Source organism: Molothrus aeneus, chromosome 2 (genome assembly GCF_037042795.1).
Source record: "Molothrus aeneus isolate 106 chromosome 2, BPBGC_Maene_1.0, whole genome shotgun sequence".
In the NCBI taxonomy this organism is placed as follows: domain Eukaryota; kingdom Metazoa; phylum Chordata; class Aves; order Passeriformes; family Icteridae; genus Molothrus; species Molothrus aeneus.
Genome location: NC_089647.1, coordinates 18,955,223 through 18,969,342, shown reverse-complemented (window position 1 = coordinate 18,969,342; position 14,120 = coordinate 18,955,223). Strand labels below are relative to the sequence as shown.

The window sequence follows — 14,120 nt, the reverse complement described above, 5'->3', positions numbered from 1 at the left end:
TAATCTAGAACAAGGACAGGATACCTGTACTGTTAGCTGGAATAAGATGGCAAGTGTTGGCCAGACTGCTGCTAGTCTATTTCAGATACAAACTGGTAATACCAGGGAACAGAAGCATTAGTGCAGTTTTTGTCACTTACTTGTGACCTTACACTAAAACCTCTTGACATTTCTATTTTTAACAGTTGCATACTATCTCAATTGCCTTTCAGGTTCATGAAGAGGAATAAAAAAGTCCAAGCTGACAAATATGAGAAAATACTTGACATAATCAGGCACAACTGAAAGCAGATGTAGAAAAAATAAGCACTTACAGAAATAAACATCAAGTGAAAATCCAAATAGACTGCATAGCGTATTTCATTCATTTATTTGTGTTTTTATTTTGCCAAGCCTTAGGGATCAATAGAAAATTGCATCTCGCCAACAGCCGACTTCATTATGTTGGAACAAATCCTAATTGGCAGATCTCTGACAAAATCAAAACTAAGGGCAAATCCAGTCATGCTGCACAGCCTCATGTATTTCATATGCAGATTGTTAAAGCAGCTGTCCTGGTTTATGAACAGTACTTCTCCCTTCACTCTCTCAAACCACACTGCCACTCTCTTGCTCCCCCTCTCCTTCCTACTCCTGGAATGGAGTTGGGAGTTGAAAGCACAAAAGGTGAAAAACCACAGGCTAAGAACAATTTCCTGGAAACAGCAATGAGATAAGAAAACTAATTGTAACAACAACAATATTAATTAAAAAAAGTATACAAAAGAGGGGGTGATGCACATGCAGAAATGCTCACCCTGGGCCCCTCCTTGAAGGAACCTGCACAGACAGTCCCTCTCCCCACCCCCACCCCCAATGAAATGGGGTGGCATCAAATAACATTAGGGTTCTGGTCATGTCCCCTCATGGCTATTGCAAAAAAATAGCCCTGTCCTGGCTGGAACCAGGACAGCAGCACAGATTAAACCTGTGGAAGGGACAACCCTTAAAGATGGGAAAACCCAGCTTCCATTTGTCCTGCTTGTAGGACCCTGAGTTTTGGAGAAGAGAAAGTAAAGATTTCCATATGAACAGTCAATTTGTAAGTTTCTACTACCACCAGTCAAGGGACTTCTTCTCTTTGTCAGCTACAGGACAGGCACAGGAGATGGTGTCAAGGGACACCTCCCTGTGGCTCAGAAATAAAGAATTCTTTTCAATCTTGCCTTTAAACAGGGAACTGGTCCATGGTGGTTTAACACCAGCCAGAAAATTAAACTCCAAATAAGCCACTCGCCTTCCCCCCACCCCTTACTGGTAAGAGAGAGACAAAAGCAGAGACTGTGGGTTGAGATAATTTACTGAAAGTAAAGAGCAACAATGTTAATAACAGAAGTATACAGGAAGAGATGCTTTACCCATACAAAGGTGTTCACCACCTCAACTTAGTTCCATATGGCTACTGGGACAAAGACAAGATGGCGAACATTTCCCATAGGTCCTGTCCATGTGGTCCCCTGGGACAAGGACAAGATGGCAGCCGTTCCAGTGCTGCCTGCTCCACGTGTTTTTCCAGACCAAGACAAGGTGGCAACCATTCCCACACAACATGTGGCCCCCAGGACAAAAGCAGGTGGGAGAGGCTCCCATAGCTAACATTTTCTATCCCTGAGCCCAAGACAATGGAGAGCAATGATGGATAAACCCCCAAAAGCTGGATCGTCCATGTCACACAGTCCATTTCCCAGACCACTGTGCTAGGCTGTGTTTGGCAGCATTCAGCTTCTCACACCTCAGTCTGCCACTCTTTTGTTCCCCACAGCTGTTCCCACTTGGCCACTTCTCTGCTCCCCCCACCACTGCCAGCCCAGCACGCTCTGCTGGGCTCGGACTTGCCACTGTCGACAGCAGACATGGTCTTTAAAATAAAATATTAAATGAAATAAAAACCAGTAAGCTCTCTTTCCCTCACCCAAAAAAAACCCCAACCAACACTCAAAATTTAGGGATTTCTTCTTCTCTGGAAACTTCTTTGTCCCTTTAGGACATCCAATTTTGCATGCTGACTTGTCACAGAACAAGTGGGAGCTTCACAGAAGCCCTGCCTTAGCCTCAGATTTTTGGCAACAGCTTAAATTTAAGAAATCATTCTAGCCCACAGCTTCTAAGAATGGCAGATCAGGTCTATTTATAAAATGAGTTATTTATTGAAAAGAGAGGAGGTAACACATGAAAGGTCTTAACCTGAGTTAATTCTGACACAGTATAAAACAAAAGAACTACCAGTAGATTACATAAAACAGTGCATGATATCAAGCTACCTATATTAAAACTAGCAAAAGAAATACTCAGCCTCCAGAGGAATAATTGCAAAGCAGGTGTCCCTGCTCTGAGGAGAAACTCCATGTTTCCAGGAAAATGTGCAGAATATTTCTGCTTTGTGACAGTTTGATATAGCTTATATAGTTTGTAAAGGCAGGTGCCTGTCAGTCAGAATTCCAGTTTGTCTTTCCAGGTGGTAATCCCATGGTGCCAAAATAACTCACTACAAGACAGCTCTGTCTGGTTTGAGTTAACTCACCAGTTAAAAGGCAACAGATAAGCCCATGTGGGGGGGTGAGATGCCCTGCTCCATGACTTTTCACATACAAGTATCCATTTACTTTTTTTCCTCCCCATTTGTCTGCTACTGTTGCTCAGAAAATCACATTTCCATGTGGCTCTTACTGTTAACTCAAAGGGGAAGGTGGACGAACTCTTTGTTCTTTTCATCGCCAGTGTCAGTAGTATCTGTGCAGAGAGGTATTTTCTTCCTGTACGTCAAGGTGTCCTCTCTTCTTTTTGATTTGATTTGATTTGATTCTTCTCTTATTTTTTTTCTAGACAAAATAAAAATACTTATAAGAACTACTGATGTGTAAAATTAATCCTCTAGTGGGGGAACAAGAACAAGACACACTCACCATAAAGTTAAGTCAGCATTTTCCATTTTAGTTTTATCTGAGTAAAATAAGCATGCACACAACAGTGCAGAAACATTCCTGGTTTTTCCATCTAGCCCTCCATCAATGTAACCAGAGCTAAATTAACCTGTCAACTGTTCCACTTCCTCTGATTATGATATGTTTGACAGCCCAACAGGCCCCAAGATAACTTAATCTTGCTTAAATTGTTTAGACAACTGCATCTCAAAGTATATTATCATCCCTAAAGCATGTTACAACTGTTTAATAAGCAGCATGCAAGTGAATCTCTGTGTAGAGAGAAACATGAAAAAAGACTGAGGCATAATAATTTCAGTTTTCTTTCTAATGTGTTTTTGCTGTACCTCATGGTACCCATAAAATGCCTCCTGAAGCTTACCAAATTCAGATTGTGACAAAATCTTCAGACAAACATTCAAGGTCTGGATTTAGGTACTTCCCTTCAATTTCAGTTGGGGGTCCATTTTGAGGAGGTGGTCAATGGATTTCAATCTCCCACTGCCAGAATTACCTTTCCCCACTTACTGCTCAGTTCTTTGGACTTTACTCCTGGTGCCCCTTGTCCAGACAGCCCGTTCACATTGGGATTGTCTTCCCTTTTCTTACAACAGAGGATCAGCATAGCAAACACCGCTAACAATGCAGTTGTTTAATCACAACTGTCTAGCTACAGCTACTGATTATCAATTTTTTTAAAGTTGCAAAGTTTGGCTCAACCCTTATTCAAATCTTGAGAGGCTTGGTATCAACAGTATCTTAAAAAATAAGTACTCTAATGATTGTACATACCTTGACATAGCAAAGTAGCACTGCTATTGTCACTGCTATTGCCACTGCACCAACCACTCCTAGCACAATTTTCCCAGCGTTACCTGAATTTTCTTTAAAAATACAAGTACAAAAAAGAAGGGCTGATTATTCAATAAATATATCAAAGCTATGATTTTTTTCTTATTTATAATCTAAAAGGTATGATTTAGGGAGAAAGAAACATTACAAGGAAACTGAGACAAGGACAACAATGTTCAAGTTACTTGACTCATAGTGGTAAGACTTTGAAGTGATACTTTACTGACTTAAGTGTGACTAGATGAAAGCAGATTATTTTACTTAATTGTGCTGATAGCAAATTCCATGTGTGCTCATGGGATAGCATTTGACAACTTCTTAATACAAGACCCATTTAAAACCAATCAACTGCCCAGTGTGCTGGGCACTGTCTCCAGGTACAGTGCTCAGTGCCATTAGCACTACTGATTTACAGCAGAGCAGCTCTGTAAATGTTATCCAGCCTGGATCATAAATTTCATGACTCCTGCTGCAAAATCTTTGCAACTTTAATCTGAAACATTGCCCAGCTCCATAGTGCAACCATGCAATCCAGGTGGACACAAGAAATCCTGAGATGAGTGAGTGATAACCATGGATTCCACAGGAGATCAAAGCCTACCTAGAAAAACCTCTGCACAGCACCAAACTGTCAAAAGAACTGTACGGCTATTCTACCTCAGGTTGTATTTCCCCTGCTGTGTCTTGTCCAAAGAATTTGAACAATTCTACATTCCTCTGGAAACTTCCTATGGATGTCTGGAAAACAGCTAAAAAATAAGAACTGCTAAAACAGCATTTAATCTAGTCATTGCCTTTAGCTTGACTCTGTAACCACATGCAGACCTATGTTTACATCTTGTAAATTCCTTTAGAAGAGCAGCTTTAAGCTGCAACCCTTCCTTACGCAGGAGAGATGATTGTAAATCTCTTTTTTCCCCTCAAAAGCCTTCTTTCCAGTGGCCCTTGGAAACCCTTCTGATTGCTCAGCAGCTGCTGTGCTATGGCTGCTATCCAACGTGGATAGCCTATTCCCTACTGTCTCCAGCCACTTATCTGCTTTCAGGCTGTGCTGAAAGCCACAAAGGTGCTCATCTGTAGTTATTAGCACTTATTCTACCCCCTTTTCTGTTGTCTCTATTTTTCATGTCTTATTTGCTTGGCTTGGTTCAAGTTCCCTTCTTTGTTTAGAAGAGGTCTCCTCTATTAGTTTTCAATCTTTTTGGTGATTGTATGTAATTGTGTGAAATGTCTGTGTGCTACTGTTGTATGTGCTACTGACAATGCAATAACTGTAAGTAAGATTTCACAGCTGGGAATTTACTATAGCTCATAAAAACACAGGCATGCATTTAAACATATATATCCCCAGGCCTAAAAAAGGCCTGCTGTGTAGAATTAAAGCTTTGAAAATAACAACTGTGTGTTCTCAACAAGCTTTCTTCTGCAGCCAAACTTATACCACAAGCTTTGGGCTTCCCATCATCTCTCTGCTACATTTAAAACTATGTTTGCTGTCAGCAGAGCATTTAGGACAGAACTCTGAGAGCCCTGCTGTGTCCCCAGCTATGAAAGCAGTTGGTGGCAACTGAAGGCAGACATTGATTTTGTAACCTTTGCCACAATAAGCTGCTGACTGAAAAAAATAAACTTCTAGTCTTTAAATAAACACATCTTTGGTAACTTTCTTTTTTCCGAGCCAACAAAAATAAAACGTCTCTCCTCCACCCAACTGTACCAATCACACCAAATTACACAAAAATAAGTGCATGTTGCATCAGCATAGCAAGAGCTGGCAAACAGCTGTCACTGCTGTCCCACTACATTCTCACCCAATTCATGTAATGAAGTTTGAATCCATTCACAAAGAAAAGCATCTTCCAGTGGAGCCAATGTCCCTCCTCAAGGGGTACACTCTGAACTCTAGAGCTGTTTCCATGACTAGTTTTTAGCTCATTATTGTAATATTGATTCTTTCTATGTAATGATTATTTTTGAGATTGGTCCTCATCCTCATCCTTTGAAATGGAAGGAGTGGCAACTTACCAACATGCAAAGTTGTCACAGCAAGTTTTGTGTAGAGAGGTGTTGAAATATTGCACAGATATTCCCCACTGTCACTTGCAGTAAGATGATCCAACCTCAGCGAAAAGTCACTTTCGTTAATCTGGACTCGAGGCTGGTGAGAGTGAGATGTGCCATTGAAGGAGGCCAGGACTGAAGTCACTGCATTTCTGTGTAATGTCCAGACAACACTGAAACCGTCAGTGCTTGCAGTGTCAAGGCCATGTTCACAAGGAATTACGGTGCTCTCTCCTTCCACCTTAGGCAGGTGGTCTGAAACAGATAAAGAGCTCTCTGCACTTTTTTTGGAAAATACTGTGAAGGTTATTTAGACATTCTGTGATTTTTTTCTTAGTTTTGATACTACCATGAACAAATAAAAAAACATATTTCACTACTTTGATATTGCATTCAAATATCACAGTATGTTTCTAGAAGCATCTGAAGATTTTAAAAACACATGTATCTTACACAAAAATCTAATTGGTATTGGCAATATTTATGAATATCCTTATTTTTAAAATTGATTATTTTCCCTCTAATTGAGGGGCTCATAAATAGAAGCGATTCAGTCTAGTCTGTATAAAACAGCAGGAAATTCCACATGCTGGGAGCAGAGAGAAAATGGAACTGATCAGATAACTGCACACCTGAAGCAAAAGGATAAAACACAACATAATTTAACTAAAAGAATAAAAAGACTGTATGTAGTAAGAAATAACTTTCAGTTATGGTGATCTTAAGTACTTTACTTGTCCATATTGAACATTTAACAATTAATAAATAGCTTTTAAAAAACAGGAAAGGGAAGGAGAAGGCAGGTAAGTGGAATTAACACCTAATATATAAAATACTAATACAAGACAAATTAACATCATAGCACAACTACGGATTTGACAGCAGGGATTTGACAGCAGTGGTGGCTGGCAGTCAGCTGGAGAGGAAGGTAATAGATTATTTTGACATGGTATAACTACACTTGATTTCTGGGTGGGGGGGGGGTTAATGAACAAAGGTGTGGGGCTGAAAAATCATGAAGACAAAAAAAACAGAATTGTACACTGCTATTATAGAAACAAGAGGAGAACAGTTTGTTTTCAAAATATTCTACTGAGGCGTTATATGGATGCAGGAAAATGCAAGTATGTATGTAATGGAATGTACCTTTTCTCTTGTGGATCAGGCATAGATAACAAAAGAGACACAGTGCACTTGGTAGCTACTATGATGCCATACTTGCAACCTTCCATATTGTAAGCTATTCCATGTAAATTAAAAACTGCACTCTTGTTCTGGAGCTTATGCAGTGGGTTAGGCACTGAGAGTGTCTGGATACACTTTAGGGGGTAATCTGGATGATGGAAGAAGCATCCATGCACATCTCACAAGAGAACTGCTCTTGCATTGCTCTTCCTTCAATTACAAATATTTTCTAAGAAATAGGAAAGGTTGAAAACCACCAGTTATCTACTCAAAGTGAATTTCCAATGAAATTCAGGAGGAAGACAAAGCAGAGTTGAAATTTCATAGTCCTGCTTTTCCTTAACTAAAAAAATGGGCTGCTGTTCACTAAAATGCAAACTGTTTGCTGCTCTCCATTCACATGCACCCAGCACTCAGACTGGTACTTAAGGATGCATGTGAAGAGAAGTACAATGAAAGGATCAAGCAGATCATATCCAGCTAGAGCAGCAGGCAAACTTTCACCTCCCTCACAGAACCCACATATTCTCTAAGGTTTCCATTTATTTTGCCCAATGAGCAGAATTCTTTTATTGATAGAGGGTAAAGTTTGTTTATTAGGCACCTCTTAAAATGTGAAACTGATATAGAAAAGATGTTAAGAGTAAGAGTTACTTACAGAAGGGTGAGCTAGCCCCTCTCATTCCTACTTCTTGGAAGCAACTGGTATGCTGCTTTGTAATCCTAACAAATGCATTTCAAAGAGAAAGGTATATCCTTTTGCACTGTCCCATATCCATGTTGCCCCACTGCAGAAAGACTGTCTTTATTTTGACTCTGAAGCCAGCTGTGAAATTCAGTAACAATGCTGAAAGAGATTTCATTCCTACCTTGCATCTTCCATTCAGCGGCCCACACTTCATGATCCAAATGAATATGACAGTAGTAAGTATCTGTCACATTTATAATGTCCTTGTCACTTCTAAGAGAATAGAGAACTCCATTCCTAGTTTCCTCCCAGTCTGTCTCCTGGATGGATATATTGCCCTGTACCCAAGATATAGTTGGTGCTGGATAAGTGAGAAAAGCATAGCACTTCAGTCTCCTTTCTGTGTTTGCCTTTTGGTATTCCAGTGCATAAGAAGAAGGAGCTGTAGATGAAAAAATAATTTAAAAAAATAAATCTTACTACTTACAAAATGGTTTTTAACTTGAAATGATTACTCTTAAAATACCATTGGGGAGAATGAATATCGCCGAGAACAAAACTTCATCTGTGTTTGATTTCAGAAGAAAGCACAGCTACTTACAAGGCCAAGATTTGTACAGTTCTGAGAAGCCACATTATGTGTACCACATAATTAGCCCTTAGAAATCAAGGTGCTGTAGGTTATGAAAACAAGTACCGCAAGTACTGCACTATAATTTTCCAATCCATGTTGAAATATTTCACCAGAGGAAAAAAACTGCTGCATAACACCATCAGGCCCAAAAGGTGCTCTGCTGTGTTGGAAGATTTTGATTCCATGGGAGACACACAAGGAAATATGTTGGTGCCATTCCATTTGCGGTGGTGTGATCCAAGGGTTTTTGATGCCTTACTGACCTTTAACGTGTAGTTGCACTTCCACTTCTGTTTGATCTTGTGCTGTTCCCACGTAGCAGGTATAAGAGCCCTCGTCAGTCATGGTCAGGTTACTAAGTTTCAAGGAGGCATTTCCACTAGGGATATTCCCATGGAAAAGGTGTGTTCTGAGTCTGTAATGTGGATCTTGTTCTCCCAGCTGATCCTTCTGCAGGTAGTAACTGTGCACATTTTTGTTCTCTTTTTTCCAGTGAATTACCTCATCATGCCCAGGTGGGAAACGACAAGGGAGGATGCAATCCTTGGAAAACAGCCCTGTTACTTCTTCTTGTTCTGTAAAACCTAAAGCCCATAAGTACAAATGACTAAGTTTAATCAAGTCTACAAGTATATTTCTGCACCTATTTATCCCTGACAAAAAAATGCTCTTGCAGGTCTGCACACGTCTCTTTAATGACTTTTCTGTCACATGAATCTCTTGGGACAGCAAGGGTGCCCATTCAGTTTAATCAGGATTACACCACAGAGCTCTGCTCGTTGAACTTCTAATCAGTTTACGCAGGAATCTCAAGTAAGCGCTTACATACTCAAATCAGCACACTGCCACCTTACCACCTGAGCTTCAAATGTGTTCCCACACCTTGAACCACATCATTTCCACCTTAGACTTTAAAATAAAGCCTTTTGAGCTGCAGCTTCCTTCATGTTCAAACATTCACAGTGCCATGTTACAATGCCCCATGTTACCAACCACCCTCACACAGTGCCAAGCAGTTGTACCATCACGGGGAAAAAAGACATGTCTCTGCAACTGATGGGAAGGACGGAACTTCCTGAAACAGCTTTGCCACCATAGACAGGATGAGGAAGCTCTGTCTCAGGCCCTTGAGATAATTAAGGTGTGCATCCCAAAAATTGACACAAGTGGTAGCATCTCATTTCTGTCAACATTTAAGTTAGGCCTTGCTAGCATACAAGAGAAATTTAAAATTAATCTTTCAAAAAACTGACTGACTTAGCATCATCACATTGACTTCTTGGCCAAGGCCAGACAACCTGTTAGGCTGGTAGTGAGTGCTCAGGGGCAGCTGCCATCTCAGACATTCTGGTCCCATCTCTAGCTCATCTGGCAGAACAATCTAAATTACTTTTCCTTAGTCTTCTCTATGCAAAGTCAGCCAATTTGATGCAAAGCATTTTCAGTCTGAACTGAAAAGCACTGCCTGCTGAGGCCAGTGGGGCAGAAACATTGGCAGGTAACGGTTTGGGGGCTCAATGGCCACAGCCATCCAAGCAGCCACCTGACAAGCAGTCTTTGGCTTCAGAAGTGTTTTACATTACCCAAAATTGATTCTTTACCATTAATAAACAGTGTTTGAATTCACTAACTCTTCTTTATAAAAATTAAAAATAATGGTCTTCTTTAGTATTTTTCAGCTACAACCTACCCCAAAGTGTAGCACTGATGTGAAATACACAGATCATGACACCTGGTATGCTCGGTCCTTTCATTTCTTCATTGGTTCATAGATTCAGGTCAAACTGGCAAAATAAAAGCAGGGGATAAAACCTGTTTAAATGCAGATAAAAGACATGTCCGTATATAATTTCCTTTCTACAGCTTGCAAAGGACTATAGGCCTATGTATCATGTTTTTTGTTTGCAACAGACTTGGTATAGATTTTTGACATTTAAGTCATTCATTATGTGATCCTACGCATTACATAGTAGTGGAGGCTCACTCATTACCTTGTAGCTCCTTGCAGATTGATGCTTTATTTTTAATAAATAGAAAGTGTTTACTATCAGTGCTGTTGCAGGGCTAGGGAATATTAATCTTCCTCATTCCTGAACAGGATACCAAGGAAAATTGGTCAAGTCAAATTTGCAAAAGTATGTAAGATATCCCTCGTCAAGCCTGATTTTCTTTACTTTTTAAAATATATTTCTGATTACTGCAACATTTGACTTTCTGGGGTGGAAAATTTGATTGCATTTGCAAATACTACTGATATAGAGAACTTTTCACACTTTTTACACTTTCAAAAATGCGTGCATGGAAATTTAGGGTGGGAATGCAAAGGAGGAGACTCTCTCATCGTATCTTCTGTTTTGTCAGACAGCAATGAACTGGAACCTCTCATGCGTAACAGAAAAAGAATAACCTTACTGTAACTATTACCTGAATGGAGGAAGAATGCAGTCTTATCCTAAAATACAGCATACCCCAGTGGAGAAATTACCTCATGAATCAAGTAACTTGAAAAGACTTCAATAGATTTTCCTAGTCCTTTTTTTTTCTCCCCAAAAGGCAGCTATAGGTACCATTTCTAACTGGTTTAGCCAGGCTTGCTAGCCCAACCTTTTAGTATTATGAATAATTTTGACTGGTGTCTGAGACTATATTTGTGGTGGATGTGAATCTTAAATCCTAAAGATTTTTGAGTATTATTTCTTTTGAAAAGGTAGTGTGCTTGTTTTATGTATTCTCACTATTTTTAGGAGAAAAAAACAGAACAAAACAAAAAAACAGAGGCACCAAAACATTAAATCTGAGGCAGAAATAGATGCAATGGTAAAATAAACATTTGATACATAATTTTGTTCCATGTCAGCAACAATTGCCAGTATCTACTTTCTTTACCCCTTGCACTGGCAAGTGGGGCACATCATGTTTTATTGGATTTTTTGCTTATTTACCTATCACTTCCAGCTTGATCAACAAGATATACTGTGCTTAATGTTTGAATTTCAGAAACTGCAATCAATGTTGTGTTTCCCTTAGTGAGGGATCTGCCATGTTTAATTGACTTGCCACCTTTCACTGGCAGTGATGCTCTGAGAGTAACATGGCTCCAGTGGTACCTCTGTGATGCCTTTGGGGGCTGCATGGACAGTGCACACTGACTCCCACCTTCTAGCTGTGCCCCATAACCTGCTCCAAAATACAACAGCTATAACTACTTAGCTGAAAATTTTCATGTTCAGCACAAACTGTAGCTTTGGATCTTCCCATTAGAGAAAAATGTATGCCAGTCTGTAGAAAAATCTGAGGAGTGTAGGTTCTGGCCAGTCTTTTCAGCAAGTTCTGGGGTCTTACAGGAATAAAGTGTCTGTATGCTGATAATTAGAGTCACACTGCAAGGTACTGAACAAACATGCAACAAACAAACAATGCCTGTTTGTCACAGATGTAAGTGGCACAACCAAGAAGTCATGCCCTAAGGCTTGGTAGTGAAATACCAATATGAAATAATGTATACAGACAGTGTACAAGTAGAATTAAGTTCACTGGAATCATGTTAGTTACTGATGGTCTAGTTTTCAGGAGAATTATTTCATAGAGAATCACCACAGGCTCAACTGGAAAACAGCTCAGCCAGGGTTTCTGAGAGCAAGGCAAGGTGCTAAAATGCATCTCCAAAGACATACAGCTCAAATAATGGCAGGGGGAATGCTGCATTTGCTTTGGCTACTACAGGAAACAAACACTTTGCTTTGTTTTCTCTTTCTTGGGTTAATCAGTGACCAAACTGTATCCAAGTATTTCCCCATTTTTGAACTCTGCAGTCAAGCTGAAACCTGATCAGGGCACTCCTGCAGCCATTGGGATTGGTGGCTGCTCAGTGTACTACTCAGTGACCTCTTTGAGAGCAGGTATGCATATTGAAATACCCTCCTTTCAAATAAAATTTATTTATTTCTTAGTACAAAGGATTCTGATTTATTCCTTTTCAATGCAACTTAACAACAACACATTTCAAGCATATACACACACTTACGAGGACTGGGAAATACCAGAAGATTTTCATTTTTACCAACAAGCAAACAAGAAAAACAAACAATTTGTAAAATGTAAAATTCTCAAAAAGACATGTTAATCACATACTGCTAAAATCTCCTGCCACAACGATACCAGCTTTCTAGAATTTCCTCACTGAATCTTCAGATTTCCCACAGTAAAACAGAGAAGCCATTATCTGCCTCCCCACAAGGAAACCCTTACAACTTAAATGCTAACTCCATACTTCAGTTGTTATGAAATACTCCGAATGGAAGAAAATTTCCACAGTCTCTCTCCCTGTTGATCTTTGCCTCTCTTCAGCTGCACTCTGACCCACCCGCATGGCTCAGGGCTCAAGTAACTAACAAAGAAGTTCGCGCAGTCCCCTTAAGGGTAGCAGCTGTTTTTACAATGAGATCTACGATTCGACACACGCAAAGATTTCACACCTTTTATGTTACCTTCTTCGGGCTTAAAAAACTTTTTCTCTTAACCATTTCTTTTGCCTGGCAAACCCAAAGTTCCTGCAAGCTGTAACGGAGGAAATGAGGAGGAAATGAGGAGGCTTACAGCAGTCACGATGCCGCTCCCAACGCGCTCGGGGATGCAAGCGGCAGCGCCAATTCTCTTAGGGGCAGAGCGCAGGAACCTGGCACCGGGAGCGAGGTCAGATCCCTGCGGGCTCAGGAGAAAAAGAACGTAAGGTAAAAGTAATCATGACAAAAAGCTGGTCATCTGAAACAACAGGTAGGTGCCTAGGGCTGCCTGCAGGGTTAGGCAATTATTTTCTAACAGTAATTTTCTAACAGTGACTTATTCTCTCTGGACAATTCAAAATTTGTCTGTGCCATCTGGTTTCCAGCAGAACAAAACGACTCAAGCATTTTCGGGAAGAGGGCTTACAAAAAACTCCAAACAAAATGAAGGGAGAAGTGGCAAGAAAGGGTGTGTCCCCTCGAAGACTTTGGTAGTGCATTCACTGAGTCATTTCGGTCGGAAAAGACCTCAGATCATCGAGTCCAACCTTTGACTGATGAACTTCTCAACTAGATCATGGCATTAAGTGACACGTCCAGTCGTTTCTTGAACACTTTCAGGGATGGTGAGGTACCTGGGCAGTTCATTGCAATGCTTGAAAACCCCTTCAGTGGGGAAATTCCTCCCAATATCCAATCTAAACGTCCGCTGGCACAGCTTGAGGGTGTGTCCTCTTGTCCTGTTACTAGTTAACTGGGACAACAGACCGATCCCCACCGGGCTACAACTTCCTTTCAGGAAGTTCCTGAGCGATTCCTCATGGCAGCTGCACACCCTTCACCAGCTCCCTCTCCCTTCGCTGGACACGCTCCAGCGCCTCAAAGTCTGTCGGTAGTGAGATGTCCAGAACTGGACGCAGCACTCGAGGTGCTTCACCAGTGCCAAGCACATTCCCGGGAGACGGAGCTTTCCAACCCGCTGCCTTCCCCACTCCGCCCCAGGGCGCGTCCAGCCGGCACCCACGGCTAATGCTACAGCTCCTGGCTGCCCAGACTCACTTTGCCGCACCTCCAGCTGCAGACCACCGCACCTCAGTTCGTGAGCTGCCGCCGCTGCCCGCTCTGCACCTGCCCGGAGCGAGCCGTTCTGAAGTTTGTCTTCGGGAAGGAAGAAAAGTTTAAAAGTTCACCAGCTCCGTCAAATGCCTCAAGAGCTGAAAGGTTGACCAGCTCCGTGC

At 41.0% G+C, this 14,120-nt stretch overlaps 2 protein-coding genes across 5 annotated transcripts in view; one reads left to right on the top strand and one right to left on the bottom strand.

Moving 5' to 3' along the window:
• Positions 1 to 342, top strand: part of MYH15 (myosin heavy chain 15) — a 42,368-nt gene extending 42,026 nt beyond the window's left edge. Inside the window, exon 41 of the mRNA XM_066572030.1 lies at positions 213 to 342. Coding sequence (XP_066428127.1) covers positions 213 to 230 — 18 coding nt within the window. The 3' untranslated portion in view covers positions 231 to 342. The remainder of the gene's footprint in view (positions 1 to 212) is intronic.
• Positions 343 to 1,321: 979 nt separating this feature from the next.
• HHLA2 (HHLA2 member of B7 family) lies at positions 1,322 to 14,114 on the bottom strand. Of its 4 annotated transcripts, none has more exons than XM_066572031.1 (8): positions 13,942 to 14,114; positions 12,977 to 13,081; positions 10,071 to 10,164; positions 8,644 to 8,964; positions 7,928 to 8,188; positions 5,838 to 6,128; positions 3,753 to 3,844; positions 1,322 to 2,858 (listed from the first exon to the last, which is right to left on the bottom strand). In XM_066572031.1, the coding sequence occupies exons 3-8, from the start codon at positions 10,132 to 10,134 to the stop codon at positions 2,760 to 2,762; spliced, it is 1,128 nt and encodes a 375-aa protein (XP_066428128.1). In that variant the 5' UTR covers positions 10,135 to 10,164; positions 12,977 to 13,081; positions 13,942 to 14,114; the 3' UTR covers positions 1,322 to 2,759. The 4 variants fall into 4 exon arrangements, with proteins under 4 accessions (XP_066428128.1, XP_066428131.1, XP_066428130.1 ...); XM_066572034.1 differs by having other exon boundaries at positions 13,952 to 14,114; XM_066572033.1 differs by lacking the exon at positions 13,942 to 14,114 and adding an exon at positions 13,518 to 13,891 and having other exon boundaries at positions 12,977 to 13,088.
• Positions 14,115 to 14,120: the final 6 nt, after the last annotated feature.